Source organism: Lissotriton vulgaris, chromosome 5 (assembly GCF_964263255.1).
Source record: "Lissotriton vulgaris chromosome 5, aLisVul1.2, whole genome shotgun sequence".
Taxonomy (NCBI): Eukaryota; Metazoa; Chordata; class Amphibia; order Caudata; family Salamandridae; genus Lissotriton; species Lissotriton vulgaris.
In genome coordinates this window covers 96,840,152-96,862,134 of record NC_141693.1, presented here as the reverse complement: position 1 = coordinate 96,862,134, position 21,983 = coordinate 96,840,152, and the positions used below count along the sequence as shown (strand labels likewise).

General features: G+C 43.1%; 1 protein-coding gene across 1 annotated transcript in view; it reads right to left on the bottom strand.

The window, feature by feature from the left end:
• The window catches only part of TTLL11 (tubulin tyrosine ligase like 11), a 682,208-nt gene that overhangs the window by 43,518 nt on the left and 616,707 nt on the right, over positions 1-21,983 (bottom strand). Inside the window, exon 7 of the mRNA XM_086920963.1 lies at positions 13,356-13,613. Coding sequence (XP_086777089.1) covers positions 13,356-13,613 — 258 coding nt within the window. The remainder of the gene's footprint in view (positions 1-13,355; positions 13,614-21,983) is intronic.

The window sequence follows — 21,983 nt, the reverse complement described above, 5'->3', positions numbered from 1 at the left end:
TTGTTGACTACTCTTTAAAGCCATTCTTTGCATTATCCTCTTTGTTTCAAACTGTTGAGATAGCATTAACTGTTCAGGTTATTCTCTGAATGCTATTTAAACGGAAAGTAAGGAGAAATCACCCAATGTTCATAAGAGAATAAACTTACACTTTCAAAATTATTTTGCCAATTAGCAGCCCAAAGAATACCCTGGTGAATCGACCCACATTCCAAAATGCCAGTTTTCACTTTTGGGCCCTCTTACCACTTCATATCTGCAATTAGGTAAAATATTTCCGCAAATCAGAAAATAAGCATCAGTCTGACATCAATAACTACAGTACATACCTAATGATCTAAAAAAGAGTCACAGATCTTCTTCTATTCACCCCTGAGTTTCTGTGAAAGCACTTTTCGGTTGTCTATCTTTGGTGTTAATCTCGATGTTCCACGTGTTTGAGGACGCAAACGTGCTGATTGCGTTGACACTGATTACATAGAGGATAAGCATCATCCTTAAAAACAACTAGAACAGTGATTCAAGTGGATTCACATTGTCCATGTCTTCCTGATGCTGCATCCCTCGTGTTTCCAAATTTGAATCATGACACCTTTGATATCACATCTAATCTGATAATCTTCCTTACATGAAAAGCCCATTTTGATTCAGCTGATTTGGGGTGTCTGAAAGTCCAATCCCACTCTTAATACATTCTAAGCTTTCCTTTCAACTTTATCTTAATTGTTCATGCACTGAATTAGCTACATTGAGCATCCACAACATTCTCATCCCTATAAAGACATATCCTCTATACTTATGTTCTGGAATTTTTTTTTAAAACATTAAATGAAGGCATAGACCTACATTCCATAATCAGTCCATTTTTGTCACCACGTACTATAGTGTATCGTTTAGGTAAATGTTTTGCTGAATAGTTAGTTGTCTTTTCAAAGGGTTCTGATTCCTGAATAAATCAATTATATTTCTGTGTCCACTTTAAAAAGTTTCTTAGTAAACTCGTGTTTATCACAATGTGTAACAAACTTTTTTTTTAGTGATCTTAATAAAGTTTTTGCAACCAACCAAATCTGAAACCCAATAGGGTTTTTCCTTATCGCTATTATTATATACAAACCTTGGTAGTAAATTGATTGTCTCACTTCATTCATGCTTTACATTATATGAGATATTATAATTATATTCACTACCCTTTTATAGCCATAGATTTTACCTTATGTACCCATCAAGTTTCATTTGTGATAATGCCAAAAATGCCAATTTACTCCTCCAGATTGTTGCAGATGTGTGTCCTCCTCACTAAAGCTTACCTTTTCTTGTAGACGGGTACATATAGTATAACCACAATAGAATAACATTCTATATAACATATGAACTGCAATAAGTTGCAAAGTGTTTTTCTGAAATATATTTCCTTCTGGAGGATGGAATACCTATATATATACCTATGATTTCAGGGGTTATGGGAACCCTAACCCCTGACTTTGGTTCCCGTCACCTCTGAATATATATACCAGACTCCATCGCTTCTACGTGAAAAAGACGATGTTAGTCCCAATATGCCAACCAAAAGCATCTCTATTTCTGGCACCTTGTCCTGAATTCGTCTCCTGATCTTTGACTTCCATTTGAACACAGTGCAGTTTCAGTTTCTCATGGCCTCCGACCCCTGCCTTTTAACCACTGACATCGAGGACTCAAACCTACTCCTATTTCCATAGAAACAAAGCTGATACTCCTGCTCCACGGCCTTCCAGACTCTTTAACCTCCCTTAAGGGCATCGTACAATCTGCAAGTACCCTTCCACCAGGGTCTGAAGAAATATGACCACATCACCCCCATCTTTGGTACCTCCACCGGGCCTTTGCCAGCTGCACCATGTTCATGAGCAGCTGCATCATCCAAGAAGCCATCACAACCAAAGCCACAGCCTTTCAGGCTGACAATCTCGCATCTCTGGTGGCTTTCGGCACTCCTGCAGCGAGGACACAATGGGGAGACAATGCGGCGTAAACACCAGACTTCTGACTATGGAACTGGGGAACGGGGTTTGTGTCTCCGCATCGGCTCAACATCCTGTGATTCTTGGCAAATCACTTCATCTCCCTGAGCCTAAAACAATAATGTGCCATTGTGTAATGTAACTGGCGCTCATGTAAATCGCTCCAGTAACTTCGGGTTGAGTTTGAGTTCTATAAAACTATAAAAAACGAAATAAATCAGACTGGAGATCTTTAATGCTGTGAAGATGGCCATGGATAGGAGTCTTGCAGTCAAACCCTATTTACAAAGCCCTTACAGGAGCTCAATGTTGCTCCCTCTTGATGAAACACATTACCTTTTTGTTTAAAGAGAAGAGACTCCACAGCCCTTCCTGAAAAGCGACAGCGCAATATTTGGAAAAACAGAACCCGACGAAGACGGCTTCGCCCACTAAGTGCATTCCACCGATGTGACGCGGGCTTTTCAGAATCCCTTTCATCGAACCAAGAGGTGGATTGAAAGAGCTATTGAGATGAAAAAACATAATGATTTTCTGAAATAGAAGTACATTCTATTCTGCTCCCCAGAAGGGGAAAGAGGATGAGTCACGAGCAAGCATTGATCAGGCTGGAGAATTGTCATTTGATTCAGTGAAGCCAGAAAGAAGCCTTCCCAAGAGGGCCGAGTTAATGGGGCCCTTGGAGAATAGAGATGCATGGAGAAGATATGGCAAGTAAAGGGGCTTTGTTTGAAGATTAAACGGCGGTGAGACGCGGCGCCTGGGCTGCACTTGTAATGATGCACAGGGTCATCAATGAACTGATAAACAATACCATGATGAAACGAAAACACTCTGCCTACAATAGTTGTATCTTGATGGCTACCAGAGTACCCAGGCCTAAGGAATGTGTTGCCATATGAGAGCTATTATATCTCATTACATTAAAAAGTCAAAATCAAATTTAAAAAGCATGTGGTGGTGGTTTAAGTGAATCTGTTGCAAGGAGGCATGTTGGAATTTATTTATTTATTTATAACGTTTTGTATAGCGCAAACATGACCAGAATGGGTATCTGAGCGCTTTACATGACGTGAAGTAAGGTATTAATTGGACTGGTAAGCAAAAGACACGTGCGCGAGAAAAATATATAAGAAAGTAAAATAGAACAAGTTACAGTTCCCACATAGCGCATCTATGGACAGAGTGAGGGTGGCCGCAAAGAACTACCATGGTGGCAGTATAGGGGAAAGGGAGGCTTAAGGTTGGGGGATGGAGTTGTTGGAAGATGGGGGCATTAAGACAAGAGTTTAAGCAATGGGAAATTAAAACAACAAACCAGCTTTCCAGAAATTGGGCAGATAGGATAAACCACACCAATGAAACCAAGGCCAGTCACATATTCCATTGATGCGTCCCGAAACCTGAACCATGTCTCTTACTGCCCAACTAGTGCAGCGTTAAATGTCGACAGAAGAACACAACAAACTAACCTACACCTTGGAGAGGGGGAAGTTGAAGGACACATTTATGCCAAATAGATTCTGGGCAACTAAGAGAAGACATGGCTCTCAACCCTAGTAAGATTCACATTAATTGTTAAATTGTTAACGGATGACCATCCTGATCGAGACTGGAGCCTCAGTGAGTGTAATGTCAAGAATTGTTTTCAACTGTTAAACTCAGCAATCAAACTAACGCAAACTGACACAAAGACGTATGTCTATGGTGCAGCGCCGTGGAGTAGGGTGGTACAGAGTTGAGAAGAGTGGAGTAAAGTAGAGTTGTGCAGCATAGAGAGCAGTGGCACAGGGTGGAGTAGAGTGGCGTAGATTGCAGGGTAAGAGAGTAGATTATTTCAGAGTAGAATTGTTGGCCTTGGCCCTTTCTGCAGGTTAATACAGGGCCGGACTGGGAATCCAAAGCAGCCTTGGCAATTCGGTTAGACAAGCCCCGGGATGGGTAGAGGGGTGCAAGTGTGAAGCACTTCCGCTTTTGCGACTGGGGGCCGATATTGCAGCCTGCTGCAAATCCGTCCCCAAGTAAAAAAAACAGCCCCCACCTGCAAAACTGGCCCCCACCCTTCCAGCCTACCAGTTAAACACCTGATGCCCGGCATGGCAAGTCCAACCCTGAGTTCATCCCCAGACGTTTTGCCTTCACTCCTCCATTTGTTTGCTGAATTCCTTTTTGTTGGCCTTAGGACTCTGTGCACTTTACCACTGCTAACCAATGCTAAAGTGCTAGTGCTCTCCCCTTAAAACATGGTAGAAGTGACTTAAACCCAATTGACATAATACATTTACTTATATATCCCTCGTAAAGTCTCAAACTGGGCCTTCACACCGAGGTTATTCTTCGTGAAAAGAGTCTAAACACAGACAGCACATTTCAATGCTGAAATGAATATTTTAAATACCAAACCTCAATCTAGTAATACCACCCCTATAGCGAGCCTGGGACACCTGTGCAGATAATGGTTATACCCGGTGTGCCATCTATTTACTGAAGGCTAAAAGCGGGTCTGATGCTGGAAAGTACACAGTGGTCGAAGTGCATAAAATGTATATGGAAACTGCCATCCTGCAGGGGAGCGTGCTCAGCAAGCCTGGCGGTGAGTCGGAGATATGACTAAAAAGAAGAAAAAATTATTCTGTAACTTTTTTGTTGGCCAGGTAAATGCATACAAAATATAATGCACACACTTTACATGAAAAATAAACGCAACGTACATTTATTTGCGGGAAATGCATGTTTCTGGTGGTACAGCTCGGTTCTGTAAATGGGGATGTCTGTGGTTCCTCGGGTGGAATGCCTGCAGCTAGCTACTCTAGGATCGATGTCTGTGTTTCGTAGTGAGGGGGGTGTCTGTAGTTCTTTGGATGGAGAGATTGGTTTCTCGCCAGGTTCGTTATGCCGGTCAGCCTATATTGCCTCAGAATGGGGAGGTCTGTAACAGTTACGCATCTGGTTCCTCGAAAAGGAAGTTTGTAGTTCCTTGTACAGAGATGCTTGTATTTCCCTGTTGTGATACCTGTAGCTTCTTGTGGAGAACAGAATTTAAACTTGCCAGTGCTTGCTTGCTGGTACCAGTGCGTGTTTGCAACTGCCGAGAGGAAGGCCGAGCTTCACACATGCCCTCTAATTAATATGGGCTTTGGTAGTGAGCTTTAACTGGAGCTGGGAGAAGAGAAACAAGCATTTGCAATGCAATACGCATTTACGCGAGTTTGAACTACTGACATTGCAAATAATAATGCCTTTTTTGTTGTTTTTGTTTTAAAAACATAAATAAAAGGCGTTGTTATTTACAATGCCAATAGCTGAAACTCTCGTAACTACGAGACCTATTGCATTGCAAATGCTTGTTGAGCGGTGTTTCCACTGTTTTACTGTTTGAAAGGTTACACAAATACTTTACATATTTCCTCTAAAATAAGCCTGACTGCCCTAAGCCAAGTTACCATGGGGCTGAGCAAAGGTTAATTTGGGGATTACTTGTGGCATACTGTGACAAGGATTGTGGTTGCTGCTTGACCAGGGCTCACACCACAGTCAATCTGTAGCCCATTCCTCACAAGAATAATGTGGCGCTGAGTGGAGTGATGGCGTGAAGGTCGGTGGTACACAGTAGATTAGAGTGGTGTAGAGTGGAGTACAGTGGATTGGCATAGAGTACAATATGGTGGCCCAGAGTTGAATGGTACAGAGTAGAGCGCAGTGGTGCTAAGTAGAGTGGTGAAGAGTTTAGTGTCAGAGAGTGCAGTCTTGCAGAATAGAGTGTCATAGAGTGAAGTGCTGTAGAGTAGAGTGATGTATAGTGTATTGGACAGAGTTCATTAGCACATACTGCAATGGTGTGGAGTAGAGTGGTGTAGAGAGCAGTGATGTAGGCTACAGTGGGGCAGAGTAGAAAAGGTTTGCGTAGAGTGCAGTGATATAGAGCGTAATGGTGCAGAGTGGTGTAGAATGCAGTGGGGTAGAGTGTTGCAAATTAAAGTATAGTGGCATAGAGTGCAGTGGTGCAAAGTACTTGGCATAGGGTACAGAGGCGTAGAGTGCACTAGTTTTGTGTAAAGTAGTGTAGAGTGTATTGGTGTAAGGTGATGTGGAGTAGAGAGGCACAGAGGAGAGGGCTGTAAAGAGGCACAGCAGAGGTTGGAGTGGCGTAGAGTGCAGTGGCATAGAGTGGAGGGCCATAGAGTGGGGTAGAGTGGCTAAGTGTACAGAGGTGTAGAGTAGATTGTCTTACAGTAGAGTGAAGTGGCATAGAGTAGAGTGGTGCAGGGTAGAGTGCAGTGGATAGAGTAGTTGCCTAGAGTTCACTGGTGTAGAGTGAAGTGGTACAGAGTAGAGTCCATTGGTGTAGAGTGCAGTGGCATAGAGTGCAGTTTTGCAGAGTAGAGTGCGTTTGTGTAGAGTGCAGTGATAGAGTACAGTTTTGCAGAGTACTCTCCTTTATTTACTGGCAAAACACATTGTGGCAGTATTGTCTGTCAAGATCTGGACTAACTGCAAAGGGCACTGAGAAATGCCTTTAGTGGCAGGCAAATCATTCTCAGCTCGAGCAGATTTAGGTAAAGACTCTGCTTTTCTTGAGCAGGTGTGGCTCTACAGGTAAGCGCAGTGTGGCGGGTGGGGGCGGGGCAAGGTGCGGGGGGGGGGGAATTGAAAGACGGAATAGGGAAAATAAAATAAATACATCCTATTCCGTGGCCTGTCGACTACCCGTCCCCCTGTCCTGCTTACATGCAGCAGCCGTGACTGGTCTTGAGACAAAAGGCCTCAGATCATTAGTTCCTCCAGACAGGCACCCACCCCAGAGTGGAAGCATCTGTCACAGCCGTGGCCACAGCCAGTGGGGGCTCGAAGGACATGCCTCTGGAAAGTATCCTCTCCGCACCCCACCAGGAAGCTGCGCCGCAGTGTCCCAAGAAACCACAATGGATTCTGCCATGTAGCCCTCATGCTGGAACCACTGCTTGCGAAGGCACCACTGGAGAGCCTTCATGAGCCAGCGGACATTCATGAACATGTGAATTGAAGACACTAGAAGACCTAACATGCGAAGGACCCACAGGACGTCAATCTGGGCCCCTTCCTGGAATCAGGAAAGCAGTGTATGAATGGTATTTAGTACTGTCCCTATGAACTGGAGGCACTGAGTCCGCTTTCGTTGAAATTTGGACACATTGATAGAAAAACCCAAGGTGTGCAGCTGAGGATGTTGGTGACCGCAGATATGACCGCGCCATCCCCAGTGTCCTGCCATGGAGAAGCCAGTCATCCAGGTAGGAAAAAACAGCAATCCACGACTTCCTGAGATAGGCCACTACAATTGCCAGTCACAGGCTCAATCCCCACTCATCCAGGGTGGGCACACAAGATGTTCAATCTGATGACTCCTTCTATTCTAGGTCGTCTCAGAACTTGCACTTTCAAAAGGGAGACGACATACTGATATGAGATAGTCATCCATGAAGTACATTGAGGACCAAATGAGCATGAAGTCTGTGACATTCTTCTTCACCAAAGAATTATTACACCCATAGTGAATGCTCCAGCCATCTTCACCAACTAAATAACAAACTCACAGAGAGTGCACTAGCCCTCTTCGCCAACCTCTCTCTCTCCCTCAGGCACAAACACACACAACACACACACCTCCAGTAATCACACACAGGTGTCTGGCAATACAAAGGCACAGCTTTTGCTTTGCCACAGCTGCTGCTTCCCTTTATGTGTGTGCAGCACTTCATCAGCCTTAGGCATAGTTTACTTAAAAGAAAGACATTAAAAATGCACTAACTAGACTGTAAAGGACATTTCCTCAGAAACAAAAACTAATTTTGTTCTGAGGCAGAACAGAGACCAATGTCTGGGTTTTCGATGATAACTTCCTTTCTAATGGAAGACAAAATTAACATGCATTGTGCTCTTCAATATGATTCAGGCTTTGTTTACAGCGCTACAAAAGAGCAGAAGTAGGAACTGAAAAAAGACAATGACGTGCGCCTTTTTGTTTCTTATTCCAATAACATGTTTAACAGAAAGGTAAGGCTGTCTCATGCAGGCAGGGAACAAAACCATGGCTTAGAACACTGGGTTAGAAGCCAGGAGTATTCGGGGAGGAGGCAAGTCGGGTCCCCAGTAAGGACAACGAAATAAAGGGCAGGTTTTGGGAAATACTTAAAAACATTTGAAACAAACTTTGGCAAAGCCACTCTGCCTGTCGTTGGCTGCGAGCCACTTGTCGTAGTCAATGCTTGTTTTTCTTTGCCACAAGTTTTTAGAAAACTTTGCTGTGGGAGCGGTCGGCCATCGCTAATATTAAATATAATACACTGTAAACAGTGGCGGCTTCTCCGCTAAGGTCAAGGAGCGTCACCCCACTGCTTTTTTGCAGTGAAACAAAGGGAAAATAAAATAACTCACGTAATTATCATTTCATTTTCTCCTACTTATGCAGCTCTGCGTGAGTGGGTGGGGGCAGGAGCGGCAGGCAGCACCGTCCTAAGTGTGCAATGACTGCTTGGCTGCCCTCTAGGGTCTTGCGCACTTCGCATGTTCTCCATGCAGGCTGCATCGCAGCCTACGAGGACAACATTCCCAGGCCTCCAGTCAGCGTCTAAGCTCCAAAACACGGCGCTCAGACCAATCACAACGCTGCTAACTGTTGAACCACGGCACAGCGTAGAGTGGAGTGATGTGCTGGAGAGTGGAGTGGCATAAAGTAGAGTGGCAAAGCGTAAGGTGGGATAGAGAGGAGTAAAGTGGCGTGGTGTCACAGAATGGAGTAGGGAGGCACAGAGTGTCATAGAATGCAGTGTTGTGTTGTGGAGTGGCAAAGATTGGAATGTTGTACAGTGGAGTGGGATAGAGTGGAGTGGCGTGGAGTGTCGTAGGGTGGAGTGTCGCACAGCGTGGAGTTGTGAAGAATGGAGTACGCATGGTGTGGTAGCCCACTGCCATTACACACAACACATTTTCAATTGAAATTACCATTACACTTTCATATACAGTTTTACAATAATGTACGTAAATGGCATCACCAAGTGTATTGATTTATTTTGATCATAATCAAATATTTGTTTCTAACGCACTTCCAAATGACCAAAAGTTTTGCTTCCTTTGTGCCTTCTTAATTCTGATATATTATGAAATATTTGCACAGATTATTTACATTTACATTTTCTTGTGTGCTATAAAACCTCTTTCCTTTCCCACCCAGCAAGATTGCCACATAAATCTTCTGAGTTTGAAGACAGAAAAAAAAGTTAACACCAAGCTCCCTCTGAAGACAGAGGCTTGCATTTGACCTTTTTTTTAATGCACAGCAAATGTGAGAAGATAGGGTCAACATTTTAAGGCCTGTTTACAGAAAGTGAGCACTCGAAGAAAAATAGAAGGAGCGAGTCAGAGAGATGGTAAACAGGCTATGCTCCACAGGAGAGACGAACACATGCCGGACAGCCTAAATCAAATAAAGCCAGCAAGCAGAAAGCAAGCAAATGTGAGTTACAAATCGCAAAACCACAAATGGTAACTAATGGGTGAAATGCATTTACAGAGAAGCTTTCAGAAAGTCGGCACAAAGTCTTTAAGCAACCAGACAGCTGTGCTGTCTAGTAGACTTTGACTTAAAATTAAATTTTAAAAAACCTGCTAGAGTGCTATAATAAGACATGAAGTATGGGGTCGTGGAGGATGATGTAGAATCAAGACCAGGCCAGGGTTTAATTTGAGCTTGCAGTTCCTGTAGGCTCCATTTTTTTTCCTTAATAGATTTTCCCTCATAGCAAGATAGTAAAAATGCACAAGGAGAAAAGAAGGAGGAAGAGAATGACTGAAAAAAGGTGCCAAAGTGAGAAAGCAGGAACCTGCAAGAGGGAAATAAAGGAGAAATTAGTGTCTGATGGTGTATTAAGAGGCGTGAGATGGAATCAGAGCACTGCGGCCAATGCTGACATACAGTAATATAGGCCGTGGGCTACTTAGCAAATCTTTGAGCCCTGGTGCGAGTTTATGCACAAATGAACCACTGGACTAGGCAGACTTCGTATTCAGCAACCCTACTAAGAAAAACTTCCGGACCCTCCACTTATTAGGTCTCGCATACACATAGGATGGAACCTCATTTAATCGACTCGCTCTTTGGACCAAAAAAGTGCACGTGTTGCATTGCTTTCAATGGCAACGTGTGCACGTTTGGCGATTCCCTTGCGGGAGCGTGCTTGTTTATAATTAACAGATGGTATTGGCTCGCTTCCGCAAGGGAAACAGGCGCAGGCCCCTTCCTCTCTCCCCTCCCCCTGCTGCCTCCTCCTCTAACTTTTTTTTTTCACTTTCAGCGTGACACACGCTTGTTTGAGTGTCTCTCTGTCCTTCTTGTCCTGCAGTGACGCTCTGTGCTCTAGAGTGCCCCTCTACCTATGCACTCTATGTAGTGCCTCTCCATACATATCTTCTCTAAGATGCCACTGTAGTCTTGGAACCTCTAACCAACTCTGTTCCCTAATGTTTCTGTGTACCCCTATTCGCAGGGTGACCTACATTAGTACCCTACTACCTCTCGGTGGGCTCTCTCGAGCACCCGTCTTTTCTGCTTCTTCAACGCACCCCCTATTCCGCTCCTCCACTCCCGGCGCCCCCACCTCCATCCTTGTACCACAACCCTTGGCCCTTCAGCAGCCTTTCTCAGTTCCCTCTCTGGAGCCTGCACGCCAACGAGGACCGGCAGTGGAGGGTGGGGGTGCGGGGACAGGAGATTGCGTAGGGAGCCAGGCCGGGGGATGCTGAGGAGAGTTTGGCTGCTGACTGTGGGAAATGTGAGCCCCTCCCTCCGCCTACCCCCCATCTGCTGGAAGGAAGAACGGGGCCAGCTCTGGCCCTGGCCAAGCATCAATCTGCTTCGTTTCATCGTTAATAGGGCCTGTAGCCCCAGCTCTGGTGACATTCATCCGAGCCGCGGCGGGCCTCAAGGCGGACACAGTGCAGCCCACGGTTTATGAGCCGGGCGGGCCAGCTCCCACTCCCTGCTCGCCCAGCTGGCCCGTTACATGACTTGGGGCTTGGAAAACGCTCCAATAAATCTCCTCTCTGGCTCGGAGAAGAAGCAGCCCCTTGGTGGCTGTGCTGGGTACGGACCCCGTCAACACAGAGGCGAACACAGGGCCTCTTGTTTGGACCCGCCGTGATTAGTGGACTGCTTGTTTCGGGGCTTGGGGTGATGGGACAGGAAGCTCCACTGCTGATAGCCAACAGCATGAGCGCCTACGGAGGCACACAGTGGTCTAAATGCCCTCTAGTGCATAGATGCCCTGTCATAAGGCACGCTATATGGTGTAGTCTGGCATATAAAGTATGGACTATCGATATGATGAACATCAAATAGATATACTTACACATATATATGTGTGTGTGAGCAAGGCCAGGTTTGGCCGAAACACGTTATGGCGGATTTGCTGAAATAACAAGCATTGGCTTAGCCAATAGGTCTCACCTTTGGGACCTTATAAGTGTTTAGCCATGCAACAGTTGATGTTGTTGCACCAAGGATATTGTGCTGCATAACTAAATACTTATAAGGTCCCAAAAGCGAGACCTATTGCCTATGCCAATGCTTGTTTTTTTAATGTTTTAGACTTGCTGCCCTGAAGACTAAGCTTCAGTGTTGTTTTCTTCATTTGCTTTCATATTGCTGCTCTCTTGTCCATAATTAACCCTTTCTACTCCTGCTCGCCTTTGTGCAATGGTTTGCATTTAACCACTTTCTATTATCAAACTAATAGCATTCAAGACTGCTTGAAATAAAATACATCAAACCAAATGTTCTACCTCTGAGCGCGAGCTCTGGCAATGCAGCAGTGCACCATCGGAGGTAGAGGGGTGGAGGACGCATGCGTGTGAAGAGACTGATATCTGAAGGAGCGGAGGTGATTGACATATACAAGCGGAAGTAGGTCCTTTGGCAGGAAATAACGTTTTCCTTTATTTAAACTGTACAGACATTAAACACAAGCACTGGCTATTCACACTCTATTTTAGTACAAAGTGTCATGAAATGAAAGTTGAAACCTTGAAGGTGTGCTGGGAAAAAAATATAAAAATGTGGTATGTTATCCTTTTCACATCAATGATCCCTGTTTTATACCATGGTGTGTAAGAAATAATCTGAAATAAAGCAAAAAGATACCTAAAAAACACAAGCATTGGGAGAGGCAGTTGGTCTTGCGATTAGCACCTACTGACTGTTAATGGTTACAGTCATACGGCACAGCATTACCGATGCTATACCTCACAGCTACATAAGAAAAACAAAAAACGTTTGACGTGGTTTACTGTGTGATGTTGCAAACACGATCATCCTGCATGCACGCGCTCACAAAATGAGGTCCTTGCTTTTTATTTTATTTTTCGTCACTGATCTGAGTTTGATTGGTAACTAAAAACCAAAAAATACACAAAAGCGTTTTTGAGTTTTTAAGGTGGGTGGGGAGGATGCAAAACAGGGGAAGTAGCACAGGGGTGGAAGCAAAACGGGGTGGAAGCAACAAGGGGGAGCGGAAGTAATACAGTGGCATGGTGGGGGATGCAACACAGGGGGCCAAGGTCGCTTTGGTTTTGTCTCATTGGGTCTGTGCTCTCCAAACTGCCTTGCCCGTACCCTCTGCTTCTTCTCATCTGTCCTCATTTTCTTCCTGTGGTGCCTCCCCTACAGTTAAAAATGGACATATCTTTTCACATTGCCACCTGAGCCAATTTCATAGAGCCCTTACACAAATCTTTTATTGTGTTGGTTTTATTGCAACACCAGATATCTCTTAATATGCCCCATTATCAAAAAGGCATTTATGGACAATACTACTACAGAGGTTCAGCCAGAGCAACCCACCTTCAACATTTTTAAAGTGAACATTACTTTGGCTGTCAAAAAGAACCAACTACTTAGGAATTGTTCTGCGACAATTATAGTTTTGGTCATCCTCAGTCAGACTCAATTATATGACGACAATTGTTTTTAGTCAACCTCACCCAAACGTAATCTTAATCCTAACAGCAATTTTAACCCAGCGGAACTTTGACTCTTGCCCTATCTCTGATCTGATTGCAATCCTAAAACTAAACAGCACCTAGCACTAACACGCTACCTTATTTCTTTTGTAATCACCACCTAATAATATAGAGGATTACTAGATGTTCGCCCTTAGAGACTCTTCTCAAGTCAAGATCCAGTCCACACTGGGTCAATCAATGTGTTTTTTTTTCCGCCAAGGCCTAAGCTGCACAACTGTCTCCAGCCTAATAGATGAAGATAGTGTGGATCTTCACGATACTTTAAGTATTGTTCACCCCAAATCTTAAATATCTTACCTTATAAACATTCGAAATCCTGTAGGCCCCATCTTCTTCATTCCTTTAATGCCAAGAAATCGAATGAAAAGGGAAGCAACACGTTCCACCACTCTCAGATAGGTGAACTGCTTGGCATACTTTGGGAACACTTGTTTGAGACAAAGAGATGGTAGGCTGGTCTCGAGAATCACGGCTGCATCTGGATCTAATTTCTCCGGCGAGCCAAGTGGCTGTATCTCCTTCCTGTCATCCAATGGCTTCTCAGGCGAAATCAACCTATTTCAACATATGAGAAACACAACATAAGCACAACAGACCTTAAAGTAGAGGATAATAAAAGAAAGCTTAATTAACAGCATTTGCAACTAGTGGTTCCTCTTCAGAGAGTGATAAACACATTTTAATAAATCTCAAAAACTAACCTAATTTATGTTTTTTTAAAGGTTTTTTTTACACAAATCTCTACATAACAAAATCACACTAAAGCTGGATATTTCATTCTAAAAACCTAAAGACGTGGAACCATATTTCTAAAAGTAAATATGGGTCGTCAATATACTGTGCGTACCACCATGAGTAGTGCACATGCTTAATATTGAGGAGTGCTCTTTCATTCAATTAAAGGTATCCAGCACTTTAACTGGCAGAGCATTTGTTTGCTTTCCAGTTGGGAAAGGACTGGTAAGCTAATTCACTCTACTGTGTGTGATCTTAATATCATAGATTATACCTGCATTGATGGGACAACTCAACCTCACTTGTATCAGAAATTTATAAAAACAATTTTGCACTTGGTAATATTTACCCAATCCTAGATTCAATTTGTAACTTAGGATATATAATTGCAGTGTATGTTTTTTATGAATATGTATAATTTACAAAAGAGGTGTCATAGGACATGTAGAGTAGGTATTCGCAGCAGTAAAAGTACACAGAGTCTTTAAGAGAAAGAGGTTAACCACAGGTCAGCTCTGTGCAACAATTCAGCTAGAAACCAAAATCTTGAATTATTCATTCTTGATCAATTGCTAAACCTAGATGCATCGATTCTATGTTGTACAAGTGAAAGGCTTCCCTTCTTCTTAATAGAAGTGCATAGTGGAATGTTCTGTCATTTTAGTAACCACCCCCGCCCTCTACACACACACACACACACACACACACACACACACACACACACACCTACTAGATCACCTCCTTGTCAAAAGAAGCTATTTTCCACTGGGCACAGATCATTGGGCCATATGTATCAAGCAAATTAGCATTCGCAAAGGCCGAATTTTGCAGAATTTCGGCCTTTGCGAATGCTAATTTGCTAAATGGTATGTATGAAACATTTTGGGCCATATGTATCAAGCAAATTAGCATTCGCAAAGGCCAAAATTCGCTAAATGGTATGTATGAAACATTTTGGCAGCAAAATAAGGAATCGCAAAATTTGCCATTCCTTATTTTGCGATTGCACTTAAGGAATCGCAAATTGTGCGATTCCTTAAATGCAATGTATCAAAGGAAAATTAATTCAAAAATGTCCATAAGGATTCGCAAATTACCATCAACTTCTAGTTGGTGGTAAGTTGCGAATTCTTTTAAAAAAGCAATTTATTTAAAATCCAAAGGTGCCATATGACGCTCTTACATGCCCTTAGGGCATGTATGTGCGCCATATGCCCACACATGTCATTTTCAGGGGTGCAGCAGGGTGTTCTTGTGACACCCCTGCACCCATGATAATATTCCTAAATTGCAATTAGCAAATTGCTAATCGCAAATTTCCCCTTCATTCCTATGGGCCTCCTAGCCCATAGAAATGAATGGGAAATTTGCGATTAGCAATTTGCTAATCGCAATTTAGGAATGTTAAGGAATCGCTAAAAAGAAGCGATTTCCTACATACATACCATTTTGCGATTTCTAAATAGCGATTCCTTAAAAATCGCTATTTAGAAATCGCAAATGGTCATGATGATACATATGGCCCTTGGTCTCAATAAAAAGGAGACAGCGGTACTAGCCTAGATTAGAGAAGAATCATCTCTAGCAAAACCTAGTCCAAAAAAATAACAAGACTTATCTGTGTCTTATGATAACTATATACATATGACCCCGATACACATAGCTAAAACTAAGGATTGTAAGCAGCATACTTTATGCAAGCATATTCAGGATTCGCAATATGTGCATTTGCACTACTAAATGGATTTTCTGACATCATATTTTACCTCTACTACATAATATTTAAATGTAAGCAGATCTCACTGTGGCGAGGTGCGTGCATTTCGGGCATGAACGTCCACAGAAGGAGGAGGACAACACAGGGGAAAACAAGTGTAGAAGATCAGAAGCTGAGATGATGGCGGTGCATGAGAGAGATTGAAGTGGTGGTAGCAAGAGCGTGAAAGTAAGGGTCAGAGCATGATTGAGGAAAAGAGGAGAGGCAAGAGAGATGAGGAAGGGATGGTAGGCTATATTGTGGCCTTCTTTGCAATAAAAATGTCCATGACTGACATGATGTAGTGATTCTTGGCATTAAGGTGGGCAGCCATGGTACAATTATGGCTCTGACGTAATGGTGGACTTCCTTGGCATAATGTAGGTGTTTTTAGTATTATGTTGGGCATTTATGGCATGGCACGGTAATACCTGGGCTGGTGGAGCAGTCTCTGTCAATGGGATGAATTTGTTCCAGGGAAATTACAAGCTGGCATTTGGGGACCATGCATGAAAGCTGATTTTTAAGGCACAAAGTGAAGATTTTCTTTGAGTGTTTTAATCCAATTTGGAAAGTGCATATTTGATAGAAAACATGTACTTGTAAAAATAAATACAAAAGAAACAATCTAAAACATGTTCAAAGTTGCTCTTTGAATGATAGTTCAAACTTATTCGAAGAGATGTATAGCTGTTAGTATTTTCTTTGTGCTGGTGGGCACCTTCTGTTTTTGCTGTTATTTCATTAGTCACGAGGAGGCATTTTAAATTGATAAAGCTTTTCCTGGCATCGCTGTTAGTAACCCTGTCATATGCTTTGGGGTGGTTGGTGTTCCACTACAATATGTTGGTTTAAATGTTGTCCAACCAAATACTGTATCCAGAATACCGGCTACCACAGTAAAATGAAGGTAAGTATTTATAAGTTCATTTTATTTACATTCCTAACAACATGTCTATTTATCTTGAAGATAGAGGCCTCTCCAAGGTATGTAGATGTGGATTTAAGAATAGCAGATCTATACTTAACTATATATATGTACTTTCATGATATTACATAGTCATATTCTGGAAATATTTTGACAGGATCCTATTTTGTCACTTGATATTTTGACATGCAACTGATTGGTCCCTACTACTAATCACGCAAGGAGTGGTCACTGTTGATATTGTATTTGATGGATCACTACGATTACAATGGTCACAGTCATTAGTAGCTCTGGGCTATTTTCAATGTTCAAAAGTAGCTCTTGTTAAATTAACCTTTGGAAAGCCCAGGTCTAGAGACTCTAATACGGAGTTAGCATGCTAGCCTTGCAACCAAAATACCTGCTCTAGATGCCAGACAGTGATGGCGGACCGGACTTAATTGGCGCATTAATGCACTGTCAAAACTAGCACATTGTGGGTAATAATATGCGATATATTTAATCAAGTTCTAAAGGCGCACACTTTAGGTTTTCATGGGGTACATTAACAAGTTGACAGAAACATTTAATCAGATATAGTTATTCTATTTGATTTCAGTTGCTCATAAAACATTTTCTCTATTGTCAGCATGGGAGTAAGATGTATGCAGGGACACCCAGAGCCTAGTTCAGGGCAGTGATAGAGCCTGCATTTAAATGGTTGGTCTGTCTCTACTAGGGAGTGGCTGCTCTGTCAAACTATGGAAGCACTGATGGTCTCCAGAGAGTCATACTCATTCCTTCTCACGCTGGAACGCACAGAAATTGTGTGGAGCCTTGACCCTTCTTCTCTCATAGCAGGGGTACGAAAGAGCGAAGATCTCCCCTAGGAAAGGCTCTGACAGCATATGGGGCAACGACTTGGAGGATATAACAGATCCTCTGGGATCCAAGTGCCCGACAGTCTGGAAATAAGCCACGTCTATGCATTCAGCAGGTTTAGTCAGGTTGATATAATGTGACTGCTGCTTGGCAAACATACAATACTCTGGATGTTTTAAGTCATTAATCACAAATGACTCTTAAAATGGCTACCAAATGGGGTCTATTTGTTTTAGCACACCAGGAGGGAGCTTGCGCCATTGGCCAAGGCTCTTGGCATTCACGCTAAGTTAATTCAGTTCCTGTATGCTTACCGGACCAGGACACCAACCTCATCCAAGTGGCCATTTATGGCACTTAGGTTGTATGGACTGCACACCTGCTTACATGATGTAATGGTCCCCGTTCTGGTTGTTGTATACACCACCCCCACACATCCACACATCCGCAGGCCAGGCGTGGCCTGCGGGGAGGTAATAAAAGGAGGCCGTCCGCAAGTGGGCGGCACTTCCGACTCTGACAATGAGCAAGAGTGTGGTTATTGCTATGCACCCCTAAAAGTACAGTGCCCTGTGATTCCCCCTCACCTATATTGGCCTCCTTTCTAGGCTGCTGCCTGCAACAGAACACATATGACTAGGCCAACAAACGCTTGCACGTATTCCTAAGCAACACTCTGGGTAAACCTTCCAGTATTTGTTTCTTCTGTTTTTTTTTGTTTTTTTTCACTGTTATTTCAACAGAGAGTGTTCTTGGCATACGAGATCATACACAAGCATAAACGTTTTGGATGACTTTCACATATAAATTGAGAACTATGTATGTAGCCTAACTCGTAATCAAACAGGAGAGGGGAGGTAGAGTAGTTCAGAAGGATTCGTACTCCACAAGCTAATTCGTATAAACAAAAGGAATCCTCCTTGAAATGGCAGGAAAGTGTCCACCACAGTGGTATGGGAGCACTTAGTGTTTCTTAAAATACCCCTCACACACCAAAAGGCCCCTTGGTGTCATGCTTCATCATAGGGGCCTTCGCACCCCTCTAACGAGATGCGGCGTGCTGCGACCTACGACTACGCGGGAGCACTTTTAGTTTTTGACTATATGTGGTGCATATGAGTGGGTATGTTTATTATGTGAGTGGTGGGGTTTAGGTGAAGTAGTTAAAAAGTACCTGGCTCATGGGTGTAGTAGAATTTTTTTTTATTCATGGCCCCGGGCTGGTACTATTAAAAGAAGTGAAGTGCGAGGTGTGTATTGTCGTAATTATGGACACCTCATGTGTGCGTCGACATGTTTCGGAGGCAAAGCTCCTTCTTCAGGACAGGGGCACAACTTCCCCACCTTACTCACGTTTCACTAATGGTTTACAGATGTATTAATGTGATTAACAAAAGTGAAGAAAAAACTATAAATATGTGCGGGTATATATAGGCTATTATGTGCCTACAGCGGTTCAGCTCAAGTAAATGCAATGTGCATGACCTGAGAAAAAAGAGAAAAGAAAATTATGGTCTCCCTTATCCAGGGTAGCTCAAACAGGTGCAGTCACCTGGAACAAACCTTCCAGCTTATTTAGCCCCGTGGAAAAAACACTTACAAGACATACAACATAGATAACATATAACACACTCTTAAAAAGTGCAGAGGTTTGAATCATACTTATGTAATTGTGCTTGCTTGCTTCATGAGCATACAGAGCACCTTCCACATCTTATGGGGGAGCGGGTGCAAAGGGGAACCTGAAGAAATACTAGCTGCAATGATGTTAAATTCCACTTGTGATGGGACCTGGAAGGACTCCAGAGGCCTCATGTGTTCCCTGAGAAGTGTTACCTCTGAGGTACTAACTCTTGATGATAACATCAGATTGTCTTCAGTGTCCGACTCACAAGCACTTGGGACCTTTAATCCATTTAATATTTTGTTAATTTTTTCTTCAAAAAAGACCGCCAGGTCATCACAGAGTTATTGTGATGCTGGAATCTCACTCTTTGCACATTCTGGATTGGACATATCTCTAACTAGGCTAAATAAGGTTTTAAGCTGATTAGAAGATTGCAAAATAGTTTCTTCTGAATACTTTGCTTTAGCCTTACCCGTCATTACTTCATAACTATGCAAAACCATTTTCAAGGCGGCCTTATCAGTTACCTGGCATTTCCTCCTCCATCTCCTCTCCGCTTGTTTGCATTTGGTCTTCAACACCCTAAGCTCCTGAGGGCGGACGGTTTCTTAGCGCCCTTAGCTTTTCTCGTCGGTGCCAGCCTATGGAGTGAATTGGTAATCTGATTGCATAGATACAAGTAATTTTCCTCCACTGAGCTATTAGTGTCAAAGCCACTATTATCCACAAGCTGTGGGAGTTCTTTCAGTTTAAACATTTTAGACCATTACCTACCCATGCGAGTGTTAGATGGGTGGGAGGCTAGTTTAGTAAAGGTTGTTAGCCGTAGGGAGAGAAAAAAATGGCCTATCCAGCAAAGTTGGAGTATCTCTTTCACCACTACATCCTCTTCCTTAGCAAATATGAGATACAGCACATGACCTCCCTAATGAGTGGGACTCAACACCATCTGCTGTAGATTAACATTTTCAAATGCTTGGCACAACTCTTTAAAAGCCGTGTCGAGGTTGCCATTCCCCAGAGATTAAAATCTCCTAGGATCATTAATTTAGCGTCGGAGTGTGACAGATTATATATCACGTCAATCATTTCTTGGTAGCGGGGTGCAGCGCCTCCCGGAGGTCTATACCAGAGTATGCCAGAACATAGCGCACCCCCATTATTCTTAACTGAGAACCCAAGTACCTCAAACCCTGGGACTTCCTCCACACACAGAGGGGCGAGGTTCCAGGTCTCTTTAAATATGACCCCAACACCCCCACCTCTCCCGCCTTCCCGAGGCTTTTGAAATATTTTAAAACCTGGTGAGCAGGCCTGGCCTAATTCCACTTCCCTAGCTTCACATGTCCAGGTTTCTGTAAGAAACAGAACATCCAGGTTGTGAACTTCCAACAGTAAATAAATCTCGGAGTGATGTTTAATAAGAGACCTCACATTAACCAACCCATAATTAAGGCCATTTGACATACAGTCTTTGAGGGCGGTTGTACCACAGCTCTCTAGCCTAATTTCTGATGCCATATTCCTCTGTGCCCCAATTGAAATGAGATCGTCCCTGGAGTAAGTATAACGGGTATTCAAAGATGCAGCATGGCTGGCGCTGAGCGCGACCGGAGCATGGACGTCGGCACGCCCGCTGCGCGCTTGCAACACATCACTGAAATAGAGAGGAATGTGGTCAGCAACTAGAGCGCTAACCAGGATGGTGAGACTTCAGGTGACTTGCTCTTACAGACGAGTACACCAACACCCCCTGGTAGCGGTATGCACAGTAGAGCCAGCAGTGAACACAGTGAGTTAAGACAATATTCAATTAAAAGATACCTCATATATTTTTAAAACCAAACTAAAATAACATAGTTTCAATTCAGCGATAACCACTAACAGGAGCGTTTTTTAGTCAGTTCCTATACTCGCAGCTCTCAGGATGCGCAGCGCAGCGGGTAATCAATTTTTGGATCTGGGAAACCAGTTTAGAATCCCGGTGTTGGCTCAACATCCTTTAATTCTGGACAATTCACTTAATCTCCTGTGCGTAAAATAAAATCAATTTGACCTTGTGTAATGTAAACTAGTGCTCTTTTAAGGTGCACCTTAGGACTTATTCGTAAATATATATAACATATAAAAATTGAGCAAACAATCTTGTAATACCTAAGAAAGGCAGGAGCTGAAACATTGTAATGGAAATATATTTTTGTTCTATGGTGAGTCTGTTTGAATCACTTCTTTCTTGGCATGGGGAGTGGGGGGGATGGGGGTGAGAAGAGAGAGAGAGAGAGAGGGAGAGAGAGAGAGAGAGAATGAGAATATACGTGTGTGTGTATATTTATGCATGTATGTGTGTGTATATTTCTCTCTATATGTGTATGAGAGAGAGAAACGCGCACACACAAAAAGGCCTTACCCGCACTCTGTGCTGTAGAAGCGGTTTCTCAAATTTGGTAAAATCACTGGGTTTAACACCCAGAATTTTCAAAAGCCTTGTGATTTTAGTGTACAGATGCCACAGGCCAGCACCCCACTCTGAAAAGTGTCCAACTTCAGACTCTAGCACATTTTATCCAATAACTTGGACACCGTCCGATATCGAAGAGTGTGGTCAAGGTTGTGACTTTTACAAAAAATTGCTGTTATTACAATAAACAAATCGCCCCTGCCTCATGTCCATTGAAGCTGGTTGGGTCACGATCGTTTGTATTTCTAAAAAAAAATGGAATATGGTTCTGAAAATGTTGTGAAGCACGGTTATCGATTATCAAGAAATCAAAGAAGAAAAATAGGTAAATGTACTACTTCTCCTCTTCCTCTCATCCAGGGTAAAAGATTAGGACAGTGTTATGGTAGAGGGTATTAATTAAAAAACAAAAGCTTCATGAATCTTGCGTCGAAGTTCCACGGTGGCTCTGATCCCGGGAGTGTATTCTACCACCCACCAACATCACAATAAGGTTAAACAAAAATAGAACATGTAAAAAGTTCTCAGTCCGGAGTATGAATGAACACAAGCAATAAGTT